General features: G+C 32.9%; 1 protein-coding gene across 2 annotated transcripts in view; it reads left to right on the top strand.

The window, feature by feature from the left end:
- LOC123696019 overlaps window positions 1-19,133 on the top strand; it is a 123,318-nt gene that overhangs the window by 94,066 nt on the left and 10,119 nt on the right. For both annotated transcript variants that reach the window (XM_045642002.1, XM_045642001.1), the window contains exons 3-10: window positions 3,357-3,493; window positions 5,274-5,474; window positions 6,937-7,173; window positions 9,641-9,747; window positions 9,982-10,201; window positions 11,759-11,908; window positions 13,656-13,802; window positions 15,430-15,591. In XM_045642002.1, the coding sequence (XP_045497958.1) occupies window positions 3,357-3,493; window positions 5,274-5,474; window positions 6,937-7,173; window positions 9,641-9,747; window positions 9,982-10,201; window positions 11,759-11,908; window positions 13,656-13,802; window positions 15,430-15,591 (1,361 nt within the window). The remainder of the gene's footprint in view (window positions 1-3,356; window positions 3,494-5,273; window positions 5,475-6,936; window positions 7,174-9,640; window positions 9,748-9,981; window positions 10,202-11,758; window positions 11,909-13,655; window positions 13,803-15,429; window positions 15,592-19,133) is intronic.

Genomic DNA, 19,133 nt, shown 5'->3' with positions numbered 1-19,133 from the left:
GTGCGGAGCAGGTGACTGTGAAATGATTATTTATTTAACGGATGGGAAAGTTAGATAGTTTTATGGTTGAGTGCGCACGTACGCTCGATTTGCAACTGGGTTACAACTGGGAGATCCTATGAAATGACACACGTCATGATTCTATGGATTTCTTGGGTTTGATTTTTGTTGAGAGCTGTTTCAATTCCTGATAGGATTTTGGTTTTATCATTCTTCCTTAGTTTGTTTTTAAACTTAAAACAATAAATGAATATATAATTTGAGTTTCCATCAATAAATATAAGCCATTGGACCTATTTAATTTAATGTTGAGCTAGCGTCATATTATATTCAAATTTAATATAACTCAACATAGTTCGGGTTCTAATGGTACTTTCTTACATTAAGGTACCCGTTATAACCTAGATTTTAATCATGATTTTGCGGTGTTTTTACCAGCGCAAACACACCTACTCAACAATAATCAGTATATTACCGCGCTATAACGTAAACCACCAAACAAAAATTTTAATTATATGAAAGCTATTCACATAATTACAATTCAAAGCATAAAACTGTATATCTGCATTATTTAATAGCAGCTTAACCCCAGTTATCCATACTTTGTAAATGCAAGCATTACCATAGCAAAGCTCGCACGTAATTAGCAAAACGTGGCCACTATTTGAACATTTTCAACAAAGCTGCGTTTTAATTATCATTTACAGTACGCTTTTAGTAGCTTCAAGATCATATTTAGTTAATGATTAGTTGCATTAAGTGTGGAAGAAGGTATAAGCAGCTGTACTTCTGTTGACGTCTTCAGCATGCGATGCAAATCTATACTAATATTATAAAGCTGAAGAGTTGTTTTTTGTTTTGTTGGTTTGAACGCGCTAATCTCGGGAACTACTGGTCCGATTTGAAAAATTCTTTCGGTGTTAGATAGCCTATTTATCGAGGAAGGTTATAGGCTATATTTCATCACGCTACAGGCAGGCAACAGGAGTGGGGCAACGAGGGTGAAACCGCGCGGAGCAGCTAGTGTTTTATAAGTTCAACATTGTATTATAATCCTCTAAATAGTGAATCGAGTTAAAGTCTATGAAAGATGAACGTAGTAGTTTAAAGTTCTTGTAAAAGCATTTTCCATCATCTCTTAACGTGTAAAATGTATTTAATTATTCATAGTAAATGTATTTTCTTTCTTTCCTTTTTTTTTCTTTCAAATGATACACGATCGTTGTTTCGCTCATAGACCATTCATAGACCTTCTGAATGTCTAATAGAGAACGAAAAAGACTTAATAAATATAATATACTTTGTATTTTAGTTTATATAATAACCAGCTGACCCGGCGAATCGCATCATGAATTCTTCAGAACTTGTTATTTCTTTTTCGTGAAATTTTTAATCGCCATTCTATTATTCGAGGCAAAGAAAAATATGTCCAGCAGTTCTTGAGTTATAAACGTGTGACATTGGACATAGACTGGACAACAAAAGAAGTATGTACTTATACTTTGAAAGTTTTATTAGCTTACCCTTACCTTATCCCATTCTTCTTATATCTTTAAAGAACTGAGGGCAAATATAGTTTGAGTGATCTGAAAACTGATCCGAAAAACATTTCAAACTAAGAATTCTTCACATGATAATAAATTCTATTGTGTTATTTATTTAGGCAGGATTTGGATAATATTGAGTCAATATTTATATTGTTTAGTATTTTTTTCTAGCTATTTTTGTGGCTCGTATTAAATCATAAAGAATGATAATAACGTTTAAGATTATAATAATTCCTATCAGTAATTTCAGTTACATTTACTATCAGCTTACAGAAAAAACACTTAATTCGAAACTTGAAAATGACAGAACCGTAAAAGCAATTTAGATCACAGGAAAAAGGAATTAAATGAACAATAATGTTCGCGGCGAAGTGAACACTTCTTATGCTATGTGCTTAATGCGCTGTCAGTAGGACAAAAGGCTTTTTAAAAGGTTGTAAAAATATAGCTGCTTCCTATTGTGCTCGAGGCTTTATTTAAATTCTTTTCTTTTTATTTTCCTATTTTTATGAAAGGATTAACAATGGGCCAGGTGCCTGAAAGTTTTCGTTAATTGTAAACGGAGATTTATGATTACAATTTACAAGGAATATTTGCTGTTTCATGTTGAATCGGGGTCAGCTATTTTGTTCGGAATGAGAAAAATGTCTTAGCATTCAGCATAGCTTGTTGAAAATTTTGTGTATTTTAAAGCCCTGTACCAAAATGGTGCCATCAAGATCTCACTTTGTATCTGTCCGTCCGTACGTGGTACGATAAGTATGTATTTTACGACTTAAGATGTACAATTACATATTATGTACTAGAAATCTACACGAATATTATAAAGAGGAAAACTTTGTTTGTTTGTTTGATTGTAATGAATAGACTCATATACTAACTACTGCACCGATTTTGATGAATTTGGCACAGACAATCTTCAGACCATGAGAAAGAACATAGGCTACTTTTTATTGCGAAATATGTACCACGGGCGAAGCCGGGGCGGACCACTAGTGTTTTATAAATGCTAAATAAAAGGTATCATAGAAAAAGTTCCATTAAAAACAAACTACTAATTCGTGTTAGAAACTTAGCTTCTATAATTACAATTACAATAAAAGTATTATTTTACAAATTGATAATATGTAAGTGTAACGTTCCATTTTGATATTAATAAACTTTGATAACAAGACTCATTATCACTAACTTTTATAATTATAACTGTTTAGTTTGAAATTGAAATAGTTCAGCAAACAACCTTCAACAAAACCAATATTGTCTCTTTTTGTTTGATTCAAATATGCTTACGTCGCCTCGTGTAAATATTAGATAGACGATGTTGTAGTGACCAAGCTAAATTTAGTGCCACGCAACTATATCATATAGCAATACTACCCGGCTTCGTTCGTGTGGAATTTTATACGTGAATTCCTGGAATGACTCTACCCATTGAATGACAGACAAACAGGCGAAAGCTTTTTGGGAAGATGAAGTGATTATAAGAAACAATATTAAGAATAAGCTGTTAAAAGTCTGTGTACAAATTAAACCTAAAAAATATAGCTGCCAATAATGAAAACGGATGTGCAGATCGATATTTGTATAACGTAAAATTATATTAAAAACGGCTGAAGACTTGTATTTTGTTAAATACTTAATTAAAGTCGTTTCACTGCGATTTTACTTCTTCTTTTTTTCACTATTAGAAAAAGTATTCTGCATTTTTTCAAGGTCCCATTGCTATAATTTAAGACTGTGCTTTTATGTACCAGTTATTAACTTAGTTTATCTTTTCGGATAAGTGCAATAATAAAATTGTTTTTCCAGCATGCAATCGTACCTACATGGGGGACGTGGGTCGAACATACGAGTTAGAAGTTAGGCGGCCGAGGGAAGACCATCTGCCGTTCATATGCTACCTCAACTTTACCGCCAACGGTGGTAACTATGGTGATATTATACAGGTAATTATTATTCAATGATGTATTTTATAACGTTTGATTTTACGCGAGTATTATACATTAATTAAAGTCTTTAACGCCAGTCTCCCCGTAAATACGCTCGCTGCAAAGTGTGTGAAACGTCGGATTTATATTATGATGAAAAAATCGCGTTTAAAATTCGTTAATTTTCTAAATTATGAAAGTAATTCTCTAAGAATCTCTTAGGAACCCTAAAAACGTAAATTTTGAGAGCTTTGAGCTTTTACAACTTCAATATAAATTTTACTCATATTTTATATTGAACAAGGAAATATCTGAAATAATAATGTCTAGAATTATGTTGAATTCTTTCGCTTTTTTATAGCCACCCCACGACATACGATATATAAACTTAAATTCATTTTTTCTGTTCGTTGTAAGATGTTTGAATTGATTTTTACAATGAATGATAATTATTTTATACAAAACATGTACGACCTTGGAACATTTTGCAAAAATTAATGAAATAATTGATGACGAAGCAGTAATTGTAAATTAACAGCTACGTCCAAGCTACGGCAGACACTCATGTATTTCTACAATTTTTCCACAAAATGATCTATGAAGTTAGCGCTTTAGTTATGGAATTTGGGTTTATAGCATGTTAAACATACCTAATGGTTCTAGCATTCTAGCGGTTCTAGACTATTCTAAAGTATCTGGGGGCACGGTAGTGCCCCCGCCAAGACGAGCCAAGCGAACAGGCGAAGCGCACGGGCACTACCTACCTTTTCTCGAAGCGCTTCGACGTTTTTTTGAACCCTCATAACTTGGGTTTGGATTATGCTAGATCAACAAAATTTTCGGGATATATTGTCAATAGCGGACTTATTGAACATATTAAGTTTTAATTACATTAGCTTTTATACTTCAGATTTTATTTATATCTAAAAAACGCTAATTTCGTCACTGACTCACTGATGATCATCAAAATTCTTAAGGTATTTCCTAAGGTCCTAGAAAGCTGAAATTTTGTATGTAAGCTAGGATTAGCACACAAACAACAAAAAAATTATAAAACTTGTAACTTTCATCCCCCAACCCCTTAAACTAGGGGATGGGAGTTTGTATGAGACCTGTAATTTTAAATTAAATTTTGATGACGCTAGAGGTCTAATCTAATAATCTAAAACTTGGTTCCCCTAGAGATATATATGTATATGTACTCCTTGTTAAAAAAAATTTAATCGACATTTTAAATTTTGTTACAAACAACTTACAAAAAGAAATGAAATCCCACCAAAAACATTTTCATGTAAAATGTTGCCAAGATGAGCCCATATGACTCGCACTGTCAAAAAGTTATCAGATCTCATGTAGAGCCAAGCTTCTAACACTACACGCCCTAACTCTACAAGGCCTAACTTCACAAACTCTACACCTTAGTCAAAATATTATGTGGCTTGGCCGTTCGTTACTACAAGAACTATTGTATAACACAAAAGTAATGAACAGTGAATTAATTTTTCACCTTACGCCGATGTGAATGTAGCGAAATGGCCAAGCCACATATTTTGACTAAGGTGTAGAGTTTGTGAAGTTAGGCCTTGTAGAGTTAGGGCGTGTAGTGTTAGAAGCTTGGCTCTACATGAGATCTGATAACTTTTTGACAGTGCGAGTCATATGGGCTCATCTTGGCAACATTTTACATGAAAATGTTTTTGGTGGGATATAATTTACTGTCAATGCAAAACGTTGCACCCGTGGCTTAACCCTACTCACTCGCCACGTTAAAATATTGACCACTATCCCATTGTTGCAGTTAACTTTCGACACGTTTACAGTTGGTAAATTTGTGTCGTTCACATCTGACGGGTGTCCCGATGGGCACATGACGATCGTGGAGAGCAGCCCCTCGCCCCCCACGGGGCAGTGGTGCGGATCAGCGTGGGGGTACACGGTGTACTTCAGCGAATCTAGTTCTATTAATATGACGTTGAGACTTGATAGATTGAGTCAACAGGTATGTAATAAGTAATAGTGTATGTAATGAGTAGTACAAATAGTAATGTAATAAGGGTGGTAAATAAAATGTTAGTGTTGTACGTTTGTTTATCTTACTGAATGTATAAACGGATTCATATTCATAGAAACAGATACAGACAGTAGTATATAAATAAACAAAAAACAAAATTTCTAAATAATTCACAATTTTTACAATATCTATTTCGTGAATTTTTATCGTGCAAGTGTAATTTTATAGTATTTTTAAATGTATATCTATAATTTAAACTTACCTACATTATATTATTCTTTGCCTGCGCAGTTGATTATTCGATTCACGTTCGTGGTTCTGTCAAAGTTATTTCCCCGTAGCTTTAAAAAGGGAAGACTAGTGATAAAATTGACATAATAATATTATTTTATACGTGCTTCCATTTTGTCAATTTATTTGTCCAAATGCTACAATTCTTGTAGCGCGTTAGAATATTGTCAGACTTTAAAATGTTTGAACAACTTTTGGTGTAGTTTGTGGTAAAATCCGTTTCGACGAATAATGAAACAAAAAAGAGCAGCCTTAAAGCAGAAAGCATGACATGAATGCCCTTAATTTGTAAACTCGCTTCAAAGGTGGGGACATTAATCCTAAATTTGTCTTAGTCATGTTAAACCCTAAGTCTAAAAGCTCTGTCTAAAACAATAGAACAGGCACCAATTTGTACGACGGTCTACGGTACGTGGGTTCAATTAATTTATTCCGAACCTTCTACATACGTAAGCTTGCCTATGTTTGCCTGCCTAACTACATACGTTTAGCATCGACACAAAACGTTAATTAACAGTTTCAGCACATTGCAAAGTTTATCCATATAAATGAACAACGGTATTTATCTTCATTAAGGCCCTAAGCAACCCCTTATGTTCCAGTGACGTGACACAACTAACGACAGGATCACGCTCGAACACGACTAATATTTCATCGGCCTAATTTTACCGGCTCAATGGCCCCTTTATCTTATTTTAGCTATGCAAGGGTTGAACTTTCAATCAATTAATTAGCGGATGATTACTAACACTCCCGGGATCGCCCGCTAAGCTTCCCCAATTACGATAATGAATATTATTACGTTCTAATACTATAATTTAATAAAGGCAATTAAATTCGAGCCAAGGAATCCGTTTAGAATCCCCGGAGGCTTCGAATACTTCAACCGATGCGATTTTATGTAATTTCAAATATGAGTAAATTGTAATATCAAACACAGAACGTGCAATATTTGTTTTTATTTATTTATTGTTGTTTGCAATAAATGTTTTTTCTTTTCTTTCTTTTCTTTCTTTTCAATAATAATTAATGTTGAAATCGTACTGTATTATGTGTAGCGTATGCTTGAAATGAACTAGAATGTGAGACACGACATTTATGACAATTGAAATTACGCAAATGTGATGCGTCAGTAATTACAAATGGAGCCCGTTTGTAGGGTGTTGGATACAATTTCGACTTCAAGTTGGCATACAAGTTCCTAAGACGGAGTGAGGCGCGGTTGCGGTACGGCAACGCGACGGTGGGGGCCTGGAGGGGGGAGCGGGTCCCTGGCACGTATTGCGACCGCATCCTGAGCGAGTGCGATATTCGCGCCTGCCGTATCCAGTCACCGAACTTTCCTGGCGTGTACCCGAGGAATGCAACGTGCACCTATCGCATAGAACACACAAAGGTAAGCGGATTATGAAATGGTATGATGTTTTAGGATTCCCGTCGGAAGTAATCAGGGATTGGTTATTGCATTGGTGCATTGGATAAATGCTTATTCATTTTACTATTTTGATCATCTTTACATACACGTCTGTTGTATCGAACATCAAATATATTATATTATAATATTATTATGATAAGTTAGTAACGTATAGTATTACTAAGTTTAGGTATATTGTGAGAGCAATTGAAACCGAATTCGTACAGTTCGTACAAAGGAGAATTAATAACCTTGTTTAGTAAGTTAGGTAGAGTCAATGTTATAGCGTAAACCTTGATTCAATCTACCACAAAATTAGCATTAGCCTATCAAATATATTATATATCAGACTGCGGATATTTGATATGAAATTGTGTTAACAATTTCTCGAAACACATTGAAGATCAAGATCTGCTACATGAATTTTACCAACGCTTTATTAATTTAAACGATAAGGAACAACTACATTATAGTCTTAATATCTTAGTTAAAAAAATGCTAGTAAGTTGCATTTTATCTGAATGTAGTTGAAGAACCTTGGTAGGTGAATTTTTAATTGATGGTATCGATCCAACTACCCTCATTTGGGTATAATTGTGTTGCTGCGGTTGATATCAACTCTTCAAAAGCTTCGTTTTATAGCGACTTACTACTTTTACTATAAAGAATAAAAAAATGTTAGTAGAAGAAGATATATTATATATCTTTTTCTTACCTTGTTACTTTGCGAATACAAGTATTTTACGCACCGATTGTTATTATGAAAGGTAATAAATGTGAATTTTATATCTGAGAAACTGCCAGAGACTAATCCTATACTTTTGGACTGTATCTATAACGCGTTACTATATACACCATCGATCTCATCCGATAATGTATAGTGTTAAGGCATACATTCAAACTTTCAATAGTATATTATTTAATAGAATCTACACTATGATACAAGCTCATACGTAATTTACAACACTACTATGATTTTCGTGCCACGCTCTCTAGTTAGGCAAACTTCCCGCTAATATTGATCGTATAATAATATATGAGGTATATTTATCAAGTAAATATGTTTAGTGCGGTTGACGAAGTTGTGTGTTTATCCTTAATACGTTATAATTAAACTAGTTTGTTTATTCTGTAATAATATGGCAGTTACGCGAGATGTTGAATGCTATTATTATTTTCTAGGAGAATTTCAGCTGGCATAGCTTATTCATTCACTATCGTTAATGCCTTCTTTGTTTGTTTGTCCTTCTTTAACATTGCAACTAAGAAAAATGTCATATTTTTGAAACAGATGGGAAAAGCACTGAACAGGATTCTTGAGGGCAAGCGAAAATGTTCTTAATTGATTTAGGTACTAAAAATAAAATTTTACTATTAAAATTGGTTAAATATATCTAAATAGGTACCTAAATAATTATTAGCGAGTAATGAAAAAACAAAAATAATTACCTATCTTCTATTCTGAAAGCTCTATATTTATGAATTAGAATATTTACAGATTGATTGATGATATGATTTTGGAGTAACATGTTCATTGTTCATACTGTCATAATAAAGTTGATATGTATATATAGGTATATTTCATATTCGTAGGCAAAGCACTTGAATATCCGTCTTCATGAACAATCAGTAAACGATATAAATTATTATAGCTTTTGTTACCTTAACTATCATTAATATCATCGAGTCATTATAATGTACCATAATAACCCTCTCGATTATGATTTGTAATTTAAACTCAACTTCAAATTGTAAGTCACATAATATCAGCAGAGGAATTTTCTCGCAAGCCTGAACATCAAAGCTATAAATAACCAGTGACGTATAATTGACCGAGTAATAAAAAACAAAAGCAATATAATTCGTATGCGCCATAGATCTGGGTTAAAATCGTTACGAATTTACATGAAAACGAGCGACCCGCGCACAATAGGCTGTGTGGTTGATGCGGCTGTTTGTATTAATATTTAATTTAAAATTCACACCAGAGTACGCTACATACACAACACATAATATATTAAAACGCTCGCGAATTTTAACAGTGCACGGCGCAGATGAAAATGTGCCTTGATATTTTTCGCTCACAATCTTGCATTGATCAAGCCTTTGTATAATACGGTAGTTAATGAATATGAATAAAAGACTTGTTACGTGTGTTTCAATAATTTAAGCGTTGATTATTGTCTCCATTATAATTTTTAAATTAAACAAATTACACGTTAATTTCATTATTCATCCCATAAGTTAAAACTACTGTATTTGAAATTATTTCCGAACATTGTAATATTATTTTTCACTGTCAAGATAGATCGTAAGATATTTCTCTTACCTTATCATAAAGCATAACCTGTTTATATATCTATTATCTGTAACATAGTTAATTTGCTAATTGCATTATGTTATTAGGTATATTACTCTTTCTTGTATCTAATTTAATTAATTATTTCAGGCATCTCCAAACAAACATGTTCTATTGGCAGTCAGACAAACAAACAGTCACAAGATACATATCAAAGACCAAATAGTCAAATATGATAGAAGTCAGCGAGTACTGAAGTAAGTTTTCTACATTTATTACATAATCTCTCCAAAATATCCAGAAAAGAAAATATTGATCATGATGATATCTTACCTATGATACCTTAGCTGTTAGCATAATAATTATCGTCTAAATAAATCACATAAAATTGCATTATAAATCTATTGTTATAAAAATAAAAATAAAGATTAATAAAATCACAAATAAATCTCCTTATTTCCTAAACAAACATTAACACGAGGAAATTGCAGGATCTGGGACCAATGTAATGTAGTACAAGATTACCTGACCGTATGGGATGGGGCGACCCGCGACTCGCCTGTATTAGTCAGGCTCTGTGGAGGTGACGCAGTTCCAGACATTATCACCCGAGGTCCGAACATGTTACTGGAGTTTCATACGTCCCCATATGACAATCCTTTCCATCCTGTACCGTTGAGCTATCTGCCTGGATTCGAGCTTGAAGTTCAGGTAAGCTATTTGTAAATTGCATTTGATAAATGCAACAACGCGTAATATGATATGTTTGTGTGTGTGTTTTATCTTCTGGTGAGAAATGAACACAAACGTTTTACAAAAAATATAGTATTGTTCAGTGTGTTGTATCGTAACTTACTTTTTTGTAATCCAAGTACTGTGTTATAATTCTTAACTAAAATTAAGTATGTACATTGTACAGAGAAAGAGTCGTTTAAGAGATATATATTGAAATAGAGGCACCTACTGATTACTTGTTATGAGTTGATTTATATTTTTAATATAAATCAATATCTCACTCACTCTACAATTCTACATCAACATATTTACAAACATTTTACATCAATAAATCAAAGAAAAACCTATACTATCATTATAACTCTATATAATTACTACCTTGATAGAGTACAAGATTGTATATCTATTTGTCAAAGGTTTGTTATATACTATGAACCTTAATTACAAACTTTTAACCTATTTCCTTTACAATTTCTTTTGATCTATATTTTTTAAATACAGCATTAAAAAGAAAATTACTTTTAAAGATATAATATTTATAATACCAGCTTGTTTAAAACAAAACAAAATTTAGTTTATATACAGACTAATTACAAAATATCTCGCTACATTCTAGAATATTCTAAATTCCATTCATTTGGGCGGTGGAATTCTTTATAATGTACTATGAATACGCTAAACGCTCTGTTGGATTAGACAGTGTATAATTTTGGAATCAAAAGTATATCTAAATCACGTTTTCTTCATTGATATACACAGGGAACATCCTTTGATACTTTTTAAAATTAAAATGACGTAAAAGCTAATAAATCTGAGGGTTACTTCATTTTATAATACACTTTTTACAAGTTGGATTCTTGTATGCTTTAATTGACTTATAACTGAATTCTGTTTACAACAAAATTCTTTAATTCAACTTGCAAATTACATTATTAATAAGACACCCATCAAATAACGATAGAAATAAAGACAGATCACAAGCAATAAAACCTTATACATTACAACACAATCCACAAGCACTATTCAACACAAATCAATCTATACATATAATAAATCTGTAGAAGGGTCAATTCTGTACATTGAAAATATTGAAAAAATAAATAGCAGGGGGTGTTACTGGATCGATACCAAACCCAAATATGTGATTAAAAAAATTTTTGTCTGTCTGTCTGTATGTGAAGGCATCACGTGAAAACTAGCGGTTCGATTTCGATGAAACTTGGTATAATTATACCTTATTATCCTGGGCGTAAAATAGGATACTTTTTATCCTGGAAAAATACGTAGAAAAAAATTAATCTTAATTTTTCAGTTTTATCCATAGACGTTGTTCCGTAGAACCGCGAACACACGTTGCGTATTATTATAGGCCTAGCCGTATTTGGGAATTGGGTCCAATAGATATTTATAAGATGTTATTGACAGAGGTACTCAAAATGGAGAAATAACCATCCACGCGAAGACCGACATCCGCGCGGACGGAGTCGCGGGCGGAAGCTAGTACAGAATAAAAATATAACATTTACTTGGCAGGTGCTGTACGTGGACAAAGATTCGCACTCGTACGTGAGCTCGGACGGCCGGTGTCGGTTCGTCCTCCGCTCTGCTGACAATACGAGTGGCGTCTTGAGGAATCCTCGCCACTCCTTGCCTCCTAACACGTCGTGTGTTTATTATTTTCAGGTTGGTATGGATTTTCTTTGATGTATTGTAGGAATGTGTGATTTGCGATTGATTTGATTTGTGTAAGAACTTGGTTATGGTGATGGTAATACCTATAAACCTATCTATAAAGTTTTAGTAGAAGATTTGGGGTCTCAATTTTTAACTGCAAATTTAAAAATGTTAAATTTTTATCAAAATAGAAGACGAATCAATACTCGGCTACCCCATTTCCCACATCCACATTCAGGAGTTCAAGAAGCATAAACAATTTTAAGAAAAACTTCATGTGAACTCGCTTATGATATCTGAACATTACTTTTGATAACCGATGTATGAATACTGAATAGCGCTGTTATATACGCGTCATAGTTATAACATTTTACTCATAATATTGTGTAGTATGTTATAACAAATTTTAGGTTCATTAGACTTCGCTTCAAACCAATGACGCAAATAAAATCGATTCACATCATCAACTAAATTGTTTATTCATGTAGAAATATATTCGAATTCTGCTTTAGTGAGATTTAATAATGGATATGAAAATAAATGTTTTTGTAGACACTCGAATAGAATGAGAGCAGTTAGTTTCCCAGTGTTATGAACTTTATATTATTTGTTTGAAAGTAAAATAGAAACACATTTCCGTAGTTACTTTATACCTTTTAAACTTGTTCTGTGTTTAATGCAATAATTATCATTTAACGATACTAAAATAATTAGTAAAGGTTTTGAAAGTCCCTATTTTAATTTAATTAATAAACACAAACGTTGTCATTGTATTTTTGTTTTTAAGCTATTGCATAGCTTCTATCGCGGGCCTTGAGCGCGGGGACCGAATCGAGAAATTCCGTAACGAAAAAACCTCACGCTACCCACTCCGACAGGCGGAGGTGTCGCTTGAAGGCATAGCATGCAATAGCTTTACCACGGCAGTCCCCGAGTGCCACACGTCGTTTTTTTTCTGTTAACCCGGGATTCATTTCATTATAATAACGATTGCTAAAAGCAAAATCATAATAAAACTGTAACAATACCCCTAAATCAAGATAAACAGTTAAGAAGCGCTTTATTATGAATCCCCCATAACGTTTTCTATGTAAATTTTCCTCGTTTTTAATAATATGGTATAATCCAAGTCTTAAGATGAATAGTATCCATTCGGAGTTACGCGACTCGGAATTACCTCTGTGTAACAGACGCTGTATTTTTTGTTCCTTGACTTATTTTAATACGAGATCTTCTACATTACATCTCGCTATAAGCATTAAGCATTGTCTATTTGGAGAATGATATAATGGAATTGAATAAGAGTTTTCTTCGTATTTTCTGAGATATATTTATCTATTGTTATACTGTTTATTGTAGTCAGGCGATTGTCAGTTGTAATGAATTAGATAAGATTTATAATTCGTAACTTATTCCGTCTACCAATCTTCTAGGTGATATATAACATTGTTAATGTAATTTCTTTAATCACTACATAGTATAAAACAAAGTCGCTTTCTCGGTCCCTATGTCCCTTTGTATGCTTAAATCTTTAAAACTACGCAACGGATTTGGATGCGGTTTTTTTTAATAGATAGAATGATTCAAGAGGAAGGTTTTAGTATATAATTTATTACGTTTAAGACAAGCTAGGCAATAATACATTCATGCGTAGTGCATTCCATCACGGCTCGTTATAAGTAGGCAGTAAACATATTTTTGCGTGTTGCTTGCTCATTTCTATTACCGTGTATATTAAATTGTGTTTTCATCACAGGGTCGCACAAATGAAGTGGTTTGGGTATCCTTCGTGAAGTATCACGCCGCAGGAACAGAACCTGCCGGTTTTGACCAACAAAAAGACTGTTCTTCGCAACTCACTATATGGGATGGTGCCGCTCCAGATGCCGATCTTGATAGAAAGGTATTTAACATATTATTTACTGTAAGTTCAATTATAATTCAATGCATTAGGCATTATATTTACATAATTCTCGATGAACAAATATTACTAAATATTTATCCTGTAAATTTTATGCAGTCAGTAAATCGAATCAACGCGAATCACGTTTCAATAAATATACGGAAACATCAAAATTTAAGCAGTGTTTACCTTTCAATGTTAACAGAGTAATGAAATATAGACGCACTCGCCAATGACTCGTGTGGGGCTTAGAACAGAGCGACGATACAAAATTGGGTGGCGCGCTTGCCGCCTTTATTCGAGCCATTTCACTTTGCCAACCGCTACCTAGCTACTTGACGGCGGAGCCAAACATTAATTTTCTTTAATGTGTCTGAACACTCTTTGCTACTCTGCACTGCGGTGTTTCATTCATTCCACTTGCATTAAGAATGGATAAACATTTTTTGCTGGCACTTCAATCAGAAGTTTTCTGCTTCGAGGTAGTAAATAGTGCACCTGGTCAGAGCAAATCACTTCCCGGTTTACATACTTCAGAAGTAGGTTGCGTATTCAGCATAAAACGTAGCCGATATGTTACGTGGATTAAGTTGAACAATGAGAACGTTAGAGATATGAACCAGTGCCGGCCAGATTAAATCTAAATCGATACTTGTGCAGCAGAAGCTCTATTATATTTCCTAACATATTTTTAGATCGGTATTCATATTGCAACATGAATGGCCATTGTTATTGTATTGAATTTCGAATTTTTTGAAATAGTTTAAGAGTATCTTTTCAAATCACCATGATTTGATAAAATAAATGAATGTGTTATACGCTGCCTGACGGAATTTTCTCTAGTGGAAAATTTTCCTATGTATGTAAAGAGAAGAAGGAAAGAAGAGAAATAGATTTTAAAAAGGTCAAACAATACTTAATTTAGTTTGCACAAAGTGCTAGAAAATTCCATTCGCTAAAGTCGTGTTGTGAAACAATCTATAGTACTGCAATATTTTATTTCCTTATTTACTGTTAATATCGTTCCTATTGCCTGAGGCTCACATAACATAGCTATAGTTACGAGGACTGAGTTAGATACTGTAATGACTGAGTTAGATACTGTAATATCAAATTAACTTTTACTGTACACACGTAATTACCAAAATCAATAGTTTATAACTCTAATTTAGTTTAATTGTCCTTAATAACACAGGTATTTCAATACAACCATCACTTTTGTGGATAAAGACAGCTGCCTTAATTATACGTGATGTATTTGTTCGAAAGATACTTCGGCATTTGGAATCGATATTTGTATGATAAGTTTGTGTGATTGTACTGAAATGAAACGCGGGTTAAAAAATTCTATGGAATAATACATGTATTTATATTTTGGCCAGGATATGAATCAATGGCCCTTAGTAACGCTTGATTATCAACAAGCTTTTTTAGTAGCTTCTCCATTGTTTGTATTTAATCAATTCATTTAGACTCAACTTTGAGTAGCTTTAAACGGACAGATTTAATACAAAAAAATTGTACACTAAACGTGTCTTATCAAATTGGTGACAATACCATAATTTTATGTGTTCATCTTATTAAATCTTTTTTTAATTATATTTATTGATGGATATGTTTTGTTTAGTTGGAGATGACAGACAAGAAATCGCTTTTGGGTTCGTTCTGTCGCGAAGAATCGCCTCGTCTTTGCGACCATGCTCTTCTTTCGAACGCCACGAGAGCGACGCGGCCGTGCGCTCCCTCCGAAAGCTACATTACGACTGGACCAGCTTTGACTATTTTGCAGGTAGTTATAGAAATTTAAATTTGTTTTTAATAGTTGTTGGTTGGTTTTATCCCAAATTAAATTGCGTATGTTTAAGTGGAGAATGTTTATTTTTGTTCTTTTTGGACTTTTATATTGAAACTTTTCAACATTTGTTTAAATTCTAAATATTGACCATATCAATTTAATAAATGTTTTGTTATAATATGAACAATGAATATGATACCTTTATTTGAATCGCCTACGCATTCGGAGAATTTTATTTTGCGTTTAACGTGAAATTTAATATTTTGCTTATTTTGCGAAACCTGGATTTTATTTTATTATTAATTTATAACGGAGCTAGTAAACATAAAAACATTTAAAGGATTGTGGGCACAAGGAGAATAATCAGTTGTTTTATTTTAATCTCTTATCTAGCTTTTTTCTGTTTCTCTTAGTTTAATTGCTCGCTCCGTTTTTACCAGAGCCATTTATATAATTTTCCAAAAAATTCGTTCAACCATTCTGAGTCACAGTGGTGTCTATCTCTATCTATGTCCGCTTTCATTTAGGTATTATATAGGTTAAGATCAAACCAAACACCGACACAATCATCAGATTTACTCCTATTAGTTGAAATTTGGCCAGATTGCTTGAACAGAACTGCACTACCGTGTTAGATCCAAACATGCAAGATGCATTTGCGGCGAACGTCGGCTGAATCAATCATGCCGCGTCAACCGACTCTGTGCTACAATTAATGTTACGAAACATATGCCAACTTCAATTTAATTAATTCGTGAGGATGTGTGATTAATTATTTGGTTTCCTATCCATAATTAATTTAAAGTTTTGTGGCTTTGTTGGTGGGAATTTGAGATACAGAGTGACACTTATTAGGGATTTAGTATAACGTGTAAAACGATTTATCGAACTCGCACAAATTAAAGAAAAAATGAGCGTGTGTGCCGAGCACACAAGTCAGAAGTGAAACTTCTTATTGCTTTGACGCGACCTTTTTTTCTGTTTTGGTATTTAAGAATAGACATAATTATAAAATGAATGCCTTGAAACCAAAAAAAAAAACATCAATAGACTTAGTTGTCACTCTCAAAATTAAAATCGCTTTACCGAATTAAGAACTTTACCTACATTTATAATTATTACGGCAATTTTATAATTATTAACTCCCAATTAATTAAAGAAATATATTTTGCAAAATTTATATTTCATTGAAAAGTTTGTTTTTTCTCGGGAGCCGTAGGTAGTAGCTCTAAATTAAACAATAACAGTGAACTAATAATTTTTTTTAATAGGATAATATAATTTGTAAAAAATTATATCATAGCCATAAAAACGGTAAATACATCTTACATAATGTGATGATGTAATTACTATCTCGAAACTCACATGAGAGCGTGCTTCCAACAAAGACGAGAAATTGCATAAATTTACATTCAATGTAATTAAGAGCTTATCGTGTACTGATAAGGTTAATTTTCTAATGTATAATTTAGAATGGAAGTACATAATTAACGCAATGATAGTTTTAATGAGCAACAAAATATGTTATTGTAAGGGTGCTCCAAATAATGTTGATAGCAATATTATTTGATCATAATATTATGTTATGTTATCTCTTTATTGGTCATTATCGTTTATGGCAACCACTCGTCACTTGATAAGCATGAGAATGTACGAAAAAATTACATTATAAAATGTTAGTGATTATAATTTTTAATATATTATATTGGTTTTTACTTACTTTTACCGTAAAACTTGACTGGACTTGGACTTTTGCTGCATAACACTTGATTATATTTTATGATCATAAGATAAAATATCAAAAAGTAGATTTTAAACTCAAAAGACTATTTCAAAGGACAAAGTTTCCAACATTAATAAACTTTGTCTAAAAAAGGTCCACGGATCGAGCGGTACATTTTAAATTTTCAATATCACGAAAGTGCAGCTGCGACACGAATCTTATAAAGGTCTGAAGGAACCTTTTGTTGCGCTTCATTCATTACATATTGCAGTCAACATTGTACCTCCATTTCTGTCCGCTCAAGTATGCATGGCTTGGTTGTATGAAACTCGCAATTTTGCTGAAAAATATGACGCACCATCGCGACGTGGAATCATTAGTTACCGCCATCTGTTTAGATGCATACTTTGGTGAATAGAAGAGTGTTTGTGTATTTTTAACATTGCTATTTGGTATACTTTAATAGCAGCAGTAAAAAGTCGTGTTTCGTTAGGAAATTGTGATCGTTCGAATTAGAATCGAGCTAACTAATGTTTGGTCTTTCCAGTTAACTTTCTTCAAGTAATCAAACGTTTAAAAATTTTGAAAGTGCGTGTGTAGGTGGTACCTACACATGGTTTATACACATTAAAAAAATGAAGTTCCCAATTTCGCATGTTTGTTGATATTTTAATTCATACTTAAAATATTGCATAATATCTTAAACTATCGCATATTACACAAGTGATAACTGCGTTAAAAACAACCGACTTCAAACTTACACTTGCAACATTTACAAACACAGACAAAAATGCTCATAAAATAAAAACTACTGGGCCTATCCGAATAAAATTTTTATGGGACCAATTCGACACCATCTCGCATCGAACAAAAAAAGAATCACGTAAATCGGTTCAGAAACCTCGGAGTAATCGGTGTACATACATAAAAAAAAACATACCGGCCGAATTGATAAACTCCTCCTTTTTTGAAGTCGGTTTAAAATAATATTCGGTTCCTATAAAACTATAGCAATATTCTTGAAAGATAAAATTCCTTCGGGATTGTAATATTTTAGAGAATTTGTATAAGTATTAGATTCGTGCTGAATGCCTTGACACACACGTTCACTCATGAATCTTTTGTAAGACAAAGGATAAATTGTCGAGTTATTCTTAACACTTCGAAAAATATTTGTAGATGGTTTGCTTAAAATTATTTCCTTTACTGAATGTTACAAATTAAAAGTTTCAATATAATAATTTAAAATGGTCATGTAATACTTTTCATTTATTACTAAGAAATTACCTTGTTTTTGATTAAACATAAGCATATTTTAAATATCTCTGATCTACTGAAATATCAAGAAAACTTAAATTAGTTAAAAAATCTCTCGTGTTATCAAAGTTCGTAAGAAGGCTTTACAATAAATTATCAATTCAATGAATACACTAGACAAATCTCAATAACAATATACCTCAAAATCAAACATTACCTCACTATTTCATTGCACACCAAAGTTCTAAACTGAAAACTTACGCAGTTTTTATCCCCTTAAGACCTTAGCATTTGTACGTTCAGTCGAGCTCAGATAAGTCACGTTGCTCCATAGTGAATAATGCAAGGAGCACGTTGACTCTTCATGCCAACATTCACTTGTTTCTGAGACTAAAGCAATGGCCACGAAGACTGATTGCGTCGACACTTATAGTCCTTTCCACCTAAGATGATTTCTGTGACATATCGATTTTTGACACGTGTAGAGATGTCTTTACTGAAATCATATCAATTGTTTCCGATAATCGATAATATTTTATATGGAAAGGAAATCGAT

Source organism: Colias croceus, chromosome 12 (assembly GCF_905220415.1).
Source record: "Colias croceus chromosome 12, ilColCroc2.1".
Classification (NCBI taxonomy): Eukaryota; Metazoa; Arthropoda; class Insecta; order Lepidoptera; family Pieridae; genus Colias; species Colias croceus.
Note: the sequence above shows the minus strand (reverse complement) of the source record. Positions and strands in the feature narration are given on the sequence as shown.